The 13,501-nt window shown below is 33.9% G+C and overlaps 1 protein-coding gene across 2 annotated transcripts; it reads left to right on the forward strand.

The window, feature by feature from the left end:
• Positions 1-882: 882 nt before the first annotated feature.
• LOC101217111 (signal recognition particle subunit SRP68) lies at positions 883-11,394 on the forward strand. Of its 2 annotated transcripts, none has more exons than XM_011661861.2 (14): positions 883-1,095; positions 1,259-1,355; positions 1,527-1,593; positions 1,742-1,852; positions 2,223-2,418; positions 2,553-2,638; positions 3,444-3,639; positions 4,744-4,855; positions 7,016-7,140; positions 7,245-7,451; positions 7,600-7,709; positions 9,751-9,880; positions 10,380-10,526; positions 10,858-11,394. In XM_011661861.2, exons 2-14 carry the CDS (start codon positions 1,283-1,285, stop codon positions 11,077-11,079), a joined length of 1,782 nt encoding a protein of 593 aa, XP_011660163.1. In that variant the 5' UTR covers positions 883-1,095; positions 1,259-1,282; the 3' UTR covers positions 11,080-11,394. The 2 variants fall into 2 exon arrangements, with proteins under 2 accessions (XP_011660163.1, XP_011660162.1); XM_011661860.2 differs by having other exon boundaries at positions 885-1,095; positions 10,377-10,526.
• Positions 11,395-13,501: the final 2,107 nt, after the last annotated feature.

Consider the following 13,501-nt stretch of genomic DNA (forward strand, 5'->3'; position numbering starts at 1 on the left):
GTATGTCTCATAAGACATTCATCACTTCAAAAATACTACAACCCTCGAAGATCTCTTCTCCTATTATCAAAAATACTTGTACACTTCAAAGATATATGCTACTACATGCACCAGTATGTATCGAATATTTTATATCATTAGTATCATTATGCTCCATATCTTCAAATGTATCATCATTTTTTCCTACATGTCTAAATGAATTGTCTTCACTACTTTGAGGTACAAATCTTTAAGATGGTGTCCATGCTCCATCACCTGTAACGACAATATCTTTAAAAAGAATATCTAATTGGTCTGCATTTTGCAACCCCTTTGCTCGAAATTTTGCTGTCTCGGCCTTAACCTAGAAGATATTGATTTAAGAAGTATTTAATTATAATTTTCATTTCTAATAAATAAATGATATACCTTTAAATTCTCTTCCCACCACTGGGTTGGTGCATCAATAGTTTGTCTTGATGAATCCCAACCCAAGCCTGTGTTGTTTCCAACCAAGTCTGTCCATATCTGCCAATCTTTTTTCTAATACATCCCCTTTATTTTTCATTTGTCTTTGATCATAATTTCTTCCAGTTTTCTCTCTAATTATTCTAATAACATTTTCCCATCCTTCTTTACTTAAATGTTCATTGGACCTATTCCCTTTCAAAGTTTCATCAACACAAGCATGGATAAATACATCGGTTGTAGTATCATCCCAAATTGATCCCAAATTGAAACAAAGGTGGGTTAAGTAACAAGCTTTTCTATTTACTAGACGTAATTTGAAAGTGATTTGACATGAGCCAACTTTATCAAATTGATTTTGCTATAACTTTGACCTATTTATTATTAATAAAAATTTTCAGATGTTAACAAAAGATTAATATATGAACGAACATTATTAGGAAAAAAAAGAGAAAATAAAAATCATTCTCCAAACGCTCGAACCCAAATTTCATTTCTTTGATTTCGACTTTGGAGGAAAACCCAATTGGCAAACCAAAACTTCCAAATTAGAACAGTGGGATTCATACGGAATAATCCAAGCATTCGCAGCAGCCGTCGTTACTTCCCACAGATCCTCACGCCAATTCAAGAAGATACTTCCGTAGGGTAATTCTCTTAATTCCCCCGCCAATGCACTCAGATTCCGATCCCCACCTCCTTTTTCACCATTTTTTCCGGTCACCCAACTCGGAATCCATGAAAATCGCTTCATTCATTCACTACTGTCTATCAATTTCTTAATCTCACGGTTTCTCTTTGTTTTCTTAAGCCTCTGATTGGGAAGTAGAGCCTAATGGCGTCCATGGAAGTCGACAGCGCTAACTCCAATACTTTTGACCCTGACAATCCTAGATTTTCCGTTAATGGTTTGCCCTTGTCATTTTCTGTTTAACCATTCGAGTTTTTCGTTTTTCCTACGATATAACTGCTTGTTCTGTGTTCATTTTGCCCATTTTATCTGCTTTCGCTAAATCCATCGATTTATTTTTGGTTCTAATGGTGTGTTTTTTTTTTTTTTTTTTAATTTGTTTTCGAAGTATTGCAGCTCTTGAAATCTGCCCAAATGCAGCATGGGTTACGTCATGGAGATTATACTCGCTATCGGTTTGTGCAATTGTGTTTTTTTTGTACCATCTGATTTGATTGAAACATTGTTATGCTGTTCTCTTTTGTTACTTCCATTTATGCTAGAGTTTATAGTGTTACGGATTTCTCTTGATTGTTTGTATATATGATTTTTTCTAATGTGTAGGAGGTATTGCACAGCTCGGCTAAGAAGGTTGTATAAATCTTTGAAGTTCACTCATGGCCGTGGAAAGTACACCAAACGTGCCATAACTCAGTCAACTGTTAGTGAAGTCAGGTTTGCCCCATTTGATAATTCTTTTCAGGGAAAGAGCAGCTTTTGATTTTTCACATATTTAGTTTTTCATTTGCGCTTCAAAGTAGTCTCCTTCTGTTACTGCCTAGAAAAAATGTTGCACTCTAGAAGTTGTTTACTTTGTCACTGAAGTTTCCCCTTGATTTACACCGATTCTTATGAAGTGGGAAGGAAAAAGAGGAAGAAAAAGAAAATGATTAAGTGGTAAATAGTTTGATGATTGTTAGAACCTTATGTTATGAGGTCAGATGAAATGGTACATGTACGTTTTAGATTTTATCGTGTCAGTGAAGATAAATGCATTGCGAAAATTATTATAAACAAAGCTTAAAACCTTCTGGAATTTAAATAGGTATCTCCATGTGGTTCTTTATACGGCGGAGAGAGCATGGAGTCATGCCATGGAGAAAAGGCAATTACCGGATGGTCCAAATCCACGCCAACGTATCTATTTGATTGGTAGGCTCAGAAAGGCAGTAAAATGGGCCACTCTCTTTGCACAATTGTGTGCAAGCAAGGGAGACTCAAGAACATCTTTGGAAGCTGAGGTTTGTTCCTAGCTTTCTCCTTATGAAATATATATCATACAAACCTTGAAATTTTTTAACTTATGTCTTAGTGAAGAGTGATTTTTCATCATCTTTTGTTTATCAGCTGGTAATTAACATGCTCTGATATGTAGGCTTATGCATCGTATATGACTGGAAACTTGTTGTTTGAGCAAGATCGGAATTGGGACACTGCATTACTGAACTTCAAAAGAGCGAGGTGCTTCCTTGTATTTTCTCTGGATTGTTAAATTCCCACATTACAATGGTCAACTAATTCTCGCATGACCTTCTTTTTAAGGGACAAGTTGCATTATGCAAATAATTTGCTCTATGGATGCTGTAATAGTTTAGTTTTGCTTTTGTGTTTACTTTTCCATCTCTATATGAGAAAGGCCTAAAACCAATTAGAGAAACAAGGTCACTGCCATTTTAGGGAAGCTTGGATGGCTCAGATTAGATATATATTTTTATGACATATTGTGGCCTTTAGAAGATATCTGGGACTGAATCAGGCTTAGTGCCTCTACTAAAGGTTTCAACTCCCACAAATTCCTTCCCTCTTCCTCTCCTCTCACTGAAGTTATACCTTGTTTAACCAAATTTCCCGCAAAATTACCCTAGAAGCATAGTGAAAGAGTCCTTGAATTGTCTTGAAGATTTTGACCTAAAAGGAAAGCTGGATATGAAGGGCTTTGGTGATCGTCGAAGGTTGGGTGAACGAACATTAAAAGGATCATTAAAGCTTCAGTGTACAAGTGCATTGCAACTGAGGAAAATGGGATTAGCATTCTTATTTCTTACAAGTGTAGGATAAAAAAGAAGACAAATGTGAGAAAAAAAAGACCAGTGTAAGATAGAAAGAAGACAGTTGTAATTTATCTGCCATTTCTATTGTTATCTATGTGTAAAGAATCCAAATATTGTTAAGGATACTTGATTAATGATTACAGGCCATGCATCATTTATCATCTCATTTTCATTTGCCAGCTAACATGTTAGCTAATGTTTTGTTTACCTTTCAGAGCTGTTTATGAGGAACTTGGGAAAGTAGGAGATCTAGAGAATCAAGTTTTGTGTCGTGAACGTGTAGAGGAGCTAGAACCTAGTATACGATACTGCTTGCACAAGATTGGGAAGTCAAATCTACAGGCCTCTGAACTTCTACATATTGGGGAAATGGAAGGCCCTGCTCTAGACCTTTTTAAAGCAAAATTAGAGGTCTGTTTGCTTTTCAAATCTACAGGCCCCTGAACTTCTACATATTACTTTTCACCTAAGAACAATTTCTAATTTTTAGACGACATTTTTCTTATCTCCCTTTCTTTTTGATCTCAGTATGGGCATAAATGTCTGGTTATTGGTGGTAGGCCTCTGGTTGTTATAACTTATACTTTCATTTTCGAAGCTTGGGTTTTAAAAGGAAAAGAGGATCTTTTACCTTAATCTCGGTATTCTAGCACCATTTTGTTTTGTTTTTTAGTAGTTTAGCTTAGCACACTGCTGTAATCTGAGAGCCAAGTGTGTAGTTGTAGAGAGGTGCCACCAACCCTCTACTTGTGGCCATCGTTTTATTAGTTGGGATCTGCTATGTATCAAAGTTCTGTCGATAGTTAAGCAATCAATTTTTTTTCTTTCTTATGTCTCTTCTCCAAAATGACATTAAAAATTAATAAAAATCAATAAATGTTATATTATGGAATAAAGAAATTTCTTTTCTAGTCTTCTTTATGGAAGAACTGACCTGCTTGTCCGATCTTTTTTAATAATTTATGTAAAGATTCAAACCAGTTTTGTCAATATGTCATCATTGGGTTTGGTGTTAATTTGAGCACAACTCAACTAGTATGAGACGTAGACTTTTGACTGAGAGGCTAGAGGTTCAAATCCCCATTCCCAAATTGTTGCACCAAAAAGAAAAAAAATCATTGTCTTGGAAACACAGTTTCTTGAAACTAATTTTACTCGAACTTAGTAACTCACCCTTTCACTACATTAGTTGAAGTCTAATGGCCAATCTATTTCAATTGCAAATTTGTAACAGAGGTTATCTATTGCTGTAGGGTTTTTTGATGTTATTTGTTGTTAGGTAGACCGTCAGAGAGCAGTGTCTGTTATTGAAAGAACATAAGACAAAAGATAAACCTCACGGATATTTTTCCATTGCAAAACTACTTGAGTTCTCAGATTTTCAATAAAAATAACATAATGATGACATTGATTTTTCTCTTGTTTTGTGTTTGGTTGATCTGATAATGTCTTTTACTCTTTTAGTCTATTGGAGGCCATAGTTTATTTTATAGTACTGTACTTTCTTGCTTGTAGGCTGTCATGTCAGAGGCCAGATCTCAGCAGGCTGTTTCCATGACTGAGTTTCATTGGCTTGGTCATAGATTTCCAATATCCAATGCAAAAACCAGAGTTTCCATATTAAAAGGTCGGTCTTCTCTAAAATTTAAATCATTTAAATGCTGAGATTTGCGATGATTTTACTTGGTTAGGAGCTTATATGCTAACTATTGAAAGTAGAGACGAAGAACAAACACAATTTTAAGTGAAAACCCTAGTTTACGTGGAGAAAAACCATGGTGCTGATAATCTTATTATTTTCTAATGATCATAAAGGTACACATGGAAAATATTTATAGGCAACAAGAGCCTAATCAACAGAATAAAAATAGAGGCAAAGCCAATTACGTAACTACCCTTAGGCTTTCAACATGACCTAAGCCCATTATTTTTAACACTTCCCCTCAAGTTGGGACGTAAACGTCATAAAGACCCAACATGCTAACACACAAATCAAAGTTTTGTCTGAGGAGCCCCTTTGTGACGATGTCAACAATCTGTTGGTTCAAGGGTATGAAAGGAATGCAGATGCTACCATCGTCAAGCTTCTCTTTGATAAAGTGTTTGTCAATCTCCACACGTTTAATCTTGTCATGTTGGATTGGGTTATTGACAATGATAATGGCTGTCTTGTTATTGTATCGCAAAATAGCTTCATAGGCACCTCATTGTCTTTGACAAAAATCAGACAACACCTTCTTGTTCCATGTTTCTGGTTTCCTGTTCCTTCTTTTTTTAGATCAAGAAACAGAAATGTATTTGATAACTGTTTTTGTTTCTTGTTTCTTGATTTGTTTTAGATTTATTTTTTATTTTATTCACATTTAATTCAATTAAACATCAAACAAAAATATATGTCCTCCATTAAGCATAAAATAAATAAAATTATCGAACCTAAATTAGAAAGTTTTCTTGTAATCTTATGGAGAAGAAGATGAAGATTGGGATCTGAAGGACAGAGCTGGCTAGAGGAAGACAAAAACCGACGACGAAGAGGAGGACTGAAACCCACGACAAAGAGGAAGACAAAAATTCACGGCTAAAACACAAATTTGACAAAAACCCACAAATTCGGCGAAAATCAACTGCGAAAACACAATTTACGCAAAGAGGAAGATGGAAACTCATATCCAGCGAAGAGGAAGGTGTTGTGTAGAGGAAGACGATGAGAGATGAAGAGAAAGACAGTGAAGACGATGAAGATGATGAAGACGATGAGAGGAAGAGGAAGAGGATGATTATTTGGAAAAGAAGATGGAGATAAGAGGAAGAAAAAGGAAACCATGTGGAGAGTGGTTATTTAGGGAAGAAGATGGAAATAAGAGGAAGAAAAAGAAAATCACGAGAGGAAAATGAAATAGAAAAAGAATTGAAAAGAAGAAAAAGGAAACCAATAAAAAGAATTGAGAAAAAGAAAAAGGAAACCAATAAAAAGAATTGAGAAAAAGGAAAAGGAAATCAATAAAAAGAATTTGAGAAAAAGAAAAAGGAAATCAATAGAAATAATTGAGAAAAAGGAAAAAGAAACCAATAGAAATAATTGAGAAACGGGAACGGGATAAACTACTTTTTTTTGTTCCTAATAATTCCTTATAAAATGAGAAACGTTTCTACTTTTTTTGAGAACGAGAAATAGGGAAGGTTACCAAATACCTCAGTTTCTTAAAAAAATGAAAACAAAAACAGAAAACTGGAAACGGGAACGTTACCAAACGGACCCAAAGCCAATCTCACAAATTTTCTCCAATATTCCAATTTCACCAAATCTCTCATATTTAATTTGATATTTCCAAAATTTCTCCAATACTTAACATTTAATTTAAATTACCTTAATCACCACAACTCAATTTAAGTCTCAACATTCACAAAATTTCTCCAATACTCAATTTAAGTCTCAACATTCAAAATTATAACCAAATAATTCCAGATAACTTTTTTTTTCGTGTAGAGTTACTCTTTTGGAGACATCTGGCTTTTAGCTAGCTTGTTATACAGACCTAGTTGATATGATTGATTCCTTCTCCATCTGTCCTTTTGGGGGAACGGTCATTTCTTATGGCCTGCTGGAGTGTGTAGGTTAGTGTTGGATCTTGTGGGAAAGAAGGTAATAGAGTTTTTAGAGGCTTGGACAGGGACAATGTGCAAGTCATTTCTAGTTTTCGTGTTTCTCTCGGGTTTGAATACGATGTGAGTCTTTTGCACTTCTGTTATCCAGAATTCCTAATTATCTCTGCATGAAATTATCCAGCTCGGGAATTAGAGAAGGACTTGCAAAGTTCAGCAGATTCTCTTCCAGCAGAGAAAAGATTGTCCATTTTTGATAAGATCTTTGCAGCATACCACGAGGCAAGGAGCTCGATTCGCTCTGACTTGGTATGTGGAAGTTTGACATTAGCCTTCCTTTGGATTCTTTAAAAAGTTTTTGTCTCTACTAATTTGATCTTCAAAGTTATGTTACCAATTTTCTGTTTGTTTAGGTCAGTGCTGGAAATGCTGAAAGTGTTAAAGATGATTTGAGTGGGCTTGATAAAGCTGTTAGTGCAGTGTTGGGTCAAAGGACAATAGAACGCAACCAGTTATTGGTAAAAATTGCAAAAAGCAAGCTTGTTAGACGTCATGATGAAAAAAATGAGAAAGTTACCAAGCCAGAGGAACTTGTTCGCTTGTATGATCTTTTATTACAGGTAAGCATCTTTATGTATTCTTTTATCCTTTTCGGTATTTGAAATGATCTAACTGTTAGATGCTAGACTAAAAATTTAAGTTTTCTGTAGGGTTTAGCAATATATTTTGTGAATAATAATTTATTTATTTATCATTATTTTTTTGCAGAATATTGCTGATCTTTCTGACTTAGTCAGTTCTGGAAGAGATAGGAGGCAGGAAGAAGTGACTTTTGCTGAAGAGTGCTCTCTTAAAAGCCTAGCTTTTCGTGGAGAAAGGTTTCTGCCCTTGTGTTCTTGATCTTTATTGTTGATTAGAAAAACCTCCATATTTTCATTGATAATTCAGCAATTTGCATTCTGGATTATTCTCTCTTTTCAAGCATAGAAATCTCTTGTTCTTTTAATCCTTAAAAATTTTCTCATAATGTGTTGGGTTCCCCACCATTTTTCTTGACCCTATAACTCCTTGCTTTTATCTGTATACTGCACTTATTGCCATTGAGGGAACAGAGCGCCTGTATTGAAGTGGTGCTATTGTTCCATTGTCAGCATATAACAAATTGATTCCATTCTCTACTTTTGATCTGTAAGTTTGATTCTTTGTCAAACAGTTTTCCATTTGAATGATGGACTTTTTACATTGTTTTTCTTCATACTTCTCTAAAAAAATATGTATCCCGCACTTTGTTTGTGTAATACTGACAAGTTACAAAACTTAGGAAAACGTCCGTGTAATGGTGACCAAGGAGAAACGAAATGCAGCACAATCTCCCAAATCTCTGTGTTGCTATAGCCCTCAAAGATTCTATCGTTTCTATAAGCGTTGGATCTCCCAAATTTCTCACTGCAACTAAAAACTGTTAAACCCTTGGAAACCATGTAGCATGTATGAGTTGGGAAGCCCATCTATAACCGTTAGTATCCCACCCACCCAAAAATAAAAAAGAACTAATTCACATTTCTAATTTCCACTGCTCAGTCTTTGACTGTCATAGATGCCTACAACTGTCGCAAATGCCTCTGTTCACCTCTCCCTCCCACCATACCGTATGTCGTCGATCCACTTGGTTTCAATTCGTCGCACACCGATCCACTTGGTTTCCATTCGTCGCACACCGATCCACTTTTGCCTACCTAGATTCTTTTTTACCATTATCTCTTTTCTTCTTTACTTATGATCTGCCCTTGAGTCTTTGTTCTTTTGTGTCCGATTCGACTGCTGCTGTCATTTGTTGCTTCACATTGATTTTGAACTCCACTCTCTATCATATCTCCATTTGCACTCGTGTCTTTTTCTTTTTCTGCTTCATATCGTTGCCTAGCACATCCTTACTATCAAAGTATTTTTCAATTCTTCCCACATTTCTTAATTGAGGTTTGTGGACTTCAAATGAAAGAAATCATGTGTCAATGGTCGATGACAACAAATTAAGATTTAATTTGGTCTTACTAGTCCTTTATGATTGTTCAACAGTATGCAGTGCTTCTTGGTACTCCAGACACTATGGGGGTTGTTTTTGTGTTGCTTTGAAGATCCTTTTTAGTTTCAGTTTGAAATTCTTGAAGGTTGCTGGTTGGTTTAATGAAGCCTTTTTTTGGGGATGTTTATAGGGCCTTTTATTTGGTGGCTTGGAGTTTAGTGTAGTTGGGAGTTTTTAAATTGGTTTTCTTTTCAGAATTTGACTATGCTTATATGGGGTTCTGTGTTTGGTCAGTATCTTCTTGTTTATTTGGTTTTTCTTGTCAGTTTCCAAGATCCAAGTTCTCGTGTTTCCCACAGCTCCTTTTTCCTTCTGTCTTTTGTTTGGAGCTCAGTGTCCCTAGCCTCTATTTTAGTATTTCGTTTAAATTATTATTTTTGGTTATTTGTCGAGAGTATTATTTGGGTTGTTGTATACATTTTTTGTAATCTTTATTAGTTCATTTTATTCTTTTGTAGAGCTTTGTAAATTTTGAACACCTGTATCTGTTTTTATTTTTATTCAAGAACAATTTCTCATTTCTTGTTTTGGAAAAGAAATTGGTGTCTGTTTCTGGACAGTCTTTCCTTGGCCTCTGCACATTTTGTCCTTACATTTGAAGTAGACCGATGCACTTATGAAACTAATTGAGATAATAAGATTTAATTGCACCTTCAAAGTAATATTGTTTTCTTCTGTACGAACTTTGTGCTTGGATATTTATTCTCTGATCTTTTACATTTCTAATCTTATTTTTGTCATTTGTTCTTGTTTAATGTTCTCATTGAAGTGTGGATTAATTGATGTTTGCTGGCACTAAATAGATGCTAATGATGAATCCTCCTCTATACTTTCAGGTGCTTTTACTTGGCAAAGTCGTACAGTTTGGCTGGAAAAAGAGCAGAAGCTTATGTATTATATTGCCATGCTCGCTCCCTTATTGAAGATGCCATACAAAAATTCCGTACAGCAAATATCAGTGATCCGGTATGTGTATCATGTCGAATACTCTGGTAGCATTCAGTACATCCAACCACTTGTCTCATAGGATATTACCCTGTTCCATTGTATCTTATATCTATGGTAGTTTTTATGCTGTAGCTTGTTGCATTGCAATAGTCTGTTGGTGAAACTTCACTTCTCTTTTAGTAATATTTTCTTGTCTTTGTTGAGGTCTGGAAGCTGTAAGATGGCTGTTTTTGAAGAGAACAAGAGTTTAGAGAAAACGTCTTCTCTTTGTTTGTTTTCACCAATAGTTTTTTTCTTTAGAACAATTGTTGCCAGTGTATAAATCTGTGAACTTAAACTTTATGATTTTAGGTGAACAATAACATTAAATTTGACTTGATTATTGTTTTCAAAAACAATAATGTAGACAAATTAAGAATTTTTTTCTTCTGGAAAGCTATTTTAAAAGTAAGTTCCCAAACAAGATACTATAGCGTACATATTGAAAGAACCTCCGCTTTATTTTTTGCAACAGAAGTTGATCGAAGAGTTGAAGACGTTGATTGAGGAATGCAGAGTGAACAGCTGTGTAGAGCATGCAACTGGAATTATTGAGGAGGCGAAGGCTCCAGAAAATCTGTCGAAGAAGATCTCAAACATGTCATTGACTGGAGCAGAGAAGAAGGTATTGATTACATTCGTTCTTTCTGTCTTTTCATTTTTGACTTGCAACCAGATTGAATGAACTTGAATTGCTTTGTGCTTGATGCAATAATACTTGTAGATGAAAATCAAGAGAGACGATTAAATAAACCAATTGACCTGAGTACAATTTTGAGCATGTCTATCCATTTCCTGTTGTATGGATACATCAAATTCATATTTCTTCCTAGCCAAGTCATGTTTCTTTCTTGCTCCAAAAGGAAAACCATGTTTTCGCGAGCACATGTTCTTATTTTAGTTTATATCCTGCTTGGATGCTAACATCTACCAAATCCATCCTCATTATGTGACAGTCGGCCAAATACCTCCTTCAGAGCCTCGATAACTACGAGTCTGCAGTTGGCGATTCCAATATAAAGACTGCTCCACGTATTGAAGCCTTTCCTCCCGCATTTCAGGCGATCCCTCGCAATCCCATTGTTCTAGACATTGCATTCAACTTCATTGACTTCCCATCTCTCGAGAATAGAATGAAAAAAGACAGAAAGGGCTTTATCAGTAGGCTATGGGGATGAGTACCTTTGGCAATATATTTTTTTTTTTTTCACTTAGGGTCATCTCTTTGCTACATGGTTTTTGTTTTTGAGACCACGGTTCCAATCCTTTAACAACTCTCTCAGCCCCCTTCGCCTGAATTTTAGTTTACAATTAGAAAACATTCACTATTTATTTTTTGGTTTCTCTTGGATGTACAACAAAGACATAGTACCAAAATTTCAGGATTTTTCTTAGTAACCTACATGTGACTACAGAATACACATTTGTTTATCTTCTCATTTTGGCTGTTAATTTTGGATTTATTGTGGATATTTTAGAAGTTTATTTGCAAATTCTGTTGCGATATGACTCTTTAGCTAAGATTAACATGAGCTATGAGCTGCCATAGAAAATAAAATATTCAAAGACTCTGAGGTGATGATGATCAGAGAATGATTGATTGCAAATATTATTCTTTCTGTTATGATGCTACATAGGGCTCTAGTTGATTTGATCATATTGTAGTTTATCTGGTGCACTTTCCTTTGTCTTATTCATTTGGTTGTATAGAAAATTGCACATAGAGCTTTTAAACTAGTGAAAGTGATAGCACAAACTTCATAGAAATCTTTAGCCCCTAACACAATTTTCAAAACCCAACAATCATTCACATGGATTAGAAGACCATTCTTTCTTTCAATGAATTTATTGGCAAAATGAGACAGGAGTTGCTTTTTCTTATGATAAAATCTATTATTGACCATTTTTTTTTTTGGGAAGATAGGCTTGTTGGAATTTGATCGAAACAACACTTAGGCCCCACCCCTGATGTTGATATAGCAATTTGATTAATGGCGTGTGAGTTTCACACTTTTTACTTACCTTTTACTGTTACCAACCACTTTTATTATTATTATTATTTTTTTCTATCTATTTTTTTAATAATCTTACTTGAAAATACTTCTACTAAAATGTTTCTATTTTTGTTTTTCTTTTTGTGGAGAATACACTTTTACTACATGTTAACTAGAAAATGGTTAAGCTATACTAAGCAAGATGTGGATTGAATTTCGTCACCTCTATTGTACTCGAAAATGGTTAAATTATAAGTTTGATTTTTTTAACTTTGCTGTTTTCTATTTGATTTTTAAACTTTCAAAGTTACAATTTTAATTTCTTAAGGTTTGAAATTTTAGAAGGTACAAGTTTATTAGACATAGTGAAAAGTACAATATTTCATTAGACATGTACTAACATTTTTGAATTTGTAGATTTACTGGAAGGCACATTTTAAAGGTTAATTAATAATAAATAGAACAATTGCAATTTGCAAATAATGATACATAAGTAAATTTGTCTTCACCCACTAACTTGAGAGTGTTGAACTTGAGATTTGGTGATTTAAAAGGTTATGTGTTGAAGCTCTCCAGTATATAGCAATACTCTTTAAAAAAATATTTAATTATTGGACTAATTATTCTATAAAATAAATACAAACTTAAAGCTAAGAAAATTAACTTATATATATATTTTTAATTTGAAACAACTATTATACTTAACAAAAAAAATAAAGAAAAATTGCATCAAATAACACAAACATTTTTTTTTAAAAAAAAGCTTATTGCACCAATTTCTTTTTTAATATGATAAAATTAGTGATATCATACAGTAATCATAAGTTATCATAGGGCTATCAGATAGTAATCATACGGCTATCAAATGATAATCACTTTTAAATTTGTTATTTTTGCAAATTGAGAAGATATTGTGATAGAGACTCTATTACCATAATTTTTTTTGCTATTTTTACAAAAGTCCAAAAATAAAATACGAGTATGATTGATTTGTCTAATAAAATTTTTTCAATCCAAGTTTGTTAGGCTGCATTATTATGTCTAAAAGACGTATCATGTTAAATTTAAAGTGATTTGATCAAACACTAATTAAATATAATTTTTTATTTGTATTTTTTTATAGCCTAATTTCAAATCACTTGAAAAAAAAAAAGGATTTTTAACAATAATATATATATATAAAACAAAAACATACTTTTTAGACATTCAAAGTCACCTAAACAATCACTTAAAAGCCAGGCTAATCGAACACAATCTAAACTCAAATAAAAGAACTTGGATTTTAATAAATGGATTGTTCCTTTGGCTAATTGCTCAACTATTTTGCAGCTTGGAGAAATCCCAGTGTGGGTTTGATATGCAACTCATATTTTATTTTATGTTTTTAGATTGTACGTGTTCGTTGAGATTATGGATTATGGTTGAAATCCATCTCATAAAAGTAAGATTAGATTACAGAAAATATGGAGTGGAGATTTTGGAGAAATCTCTAAGAAGTAGAAATACTTTAATCAATCAACCCAACTATGTAAAATGTTCAAAAGAAGTGTAAGAGAAAGAGAAGTGAAGTTAACATATCATGTAAGAACAGTTGTAGACAGAAATG

The sequence above is a fragment of the Cucumis sativus genome, chromosome 1, assembly GCF_000004075.3.
Source record: "Cucumis sativus cultivar 9930 chromosome 1, Cucumber_9930_V3, whole genome shotgun sequence".
NCBI lineage: Eukaryota > Viridiplantae > Streptophyta > Magnoliopsida > Cucurbitales > Cucurbitaceae > Cucumis > Cucumis sativus.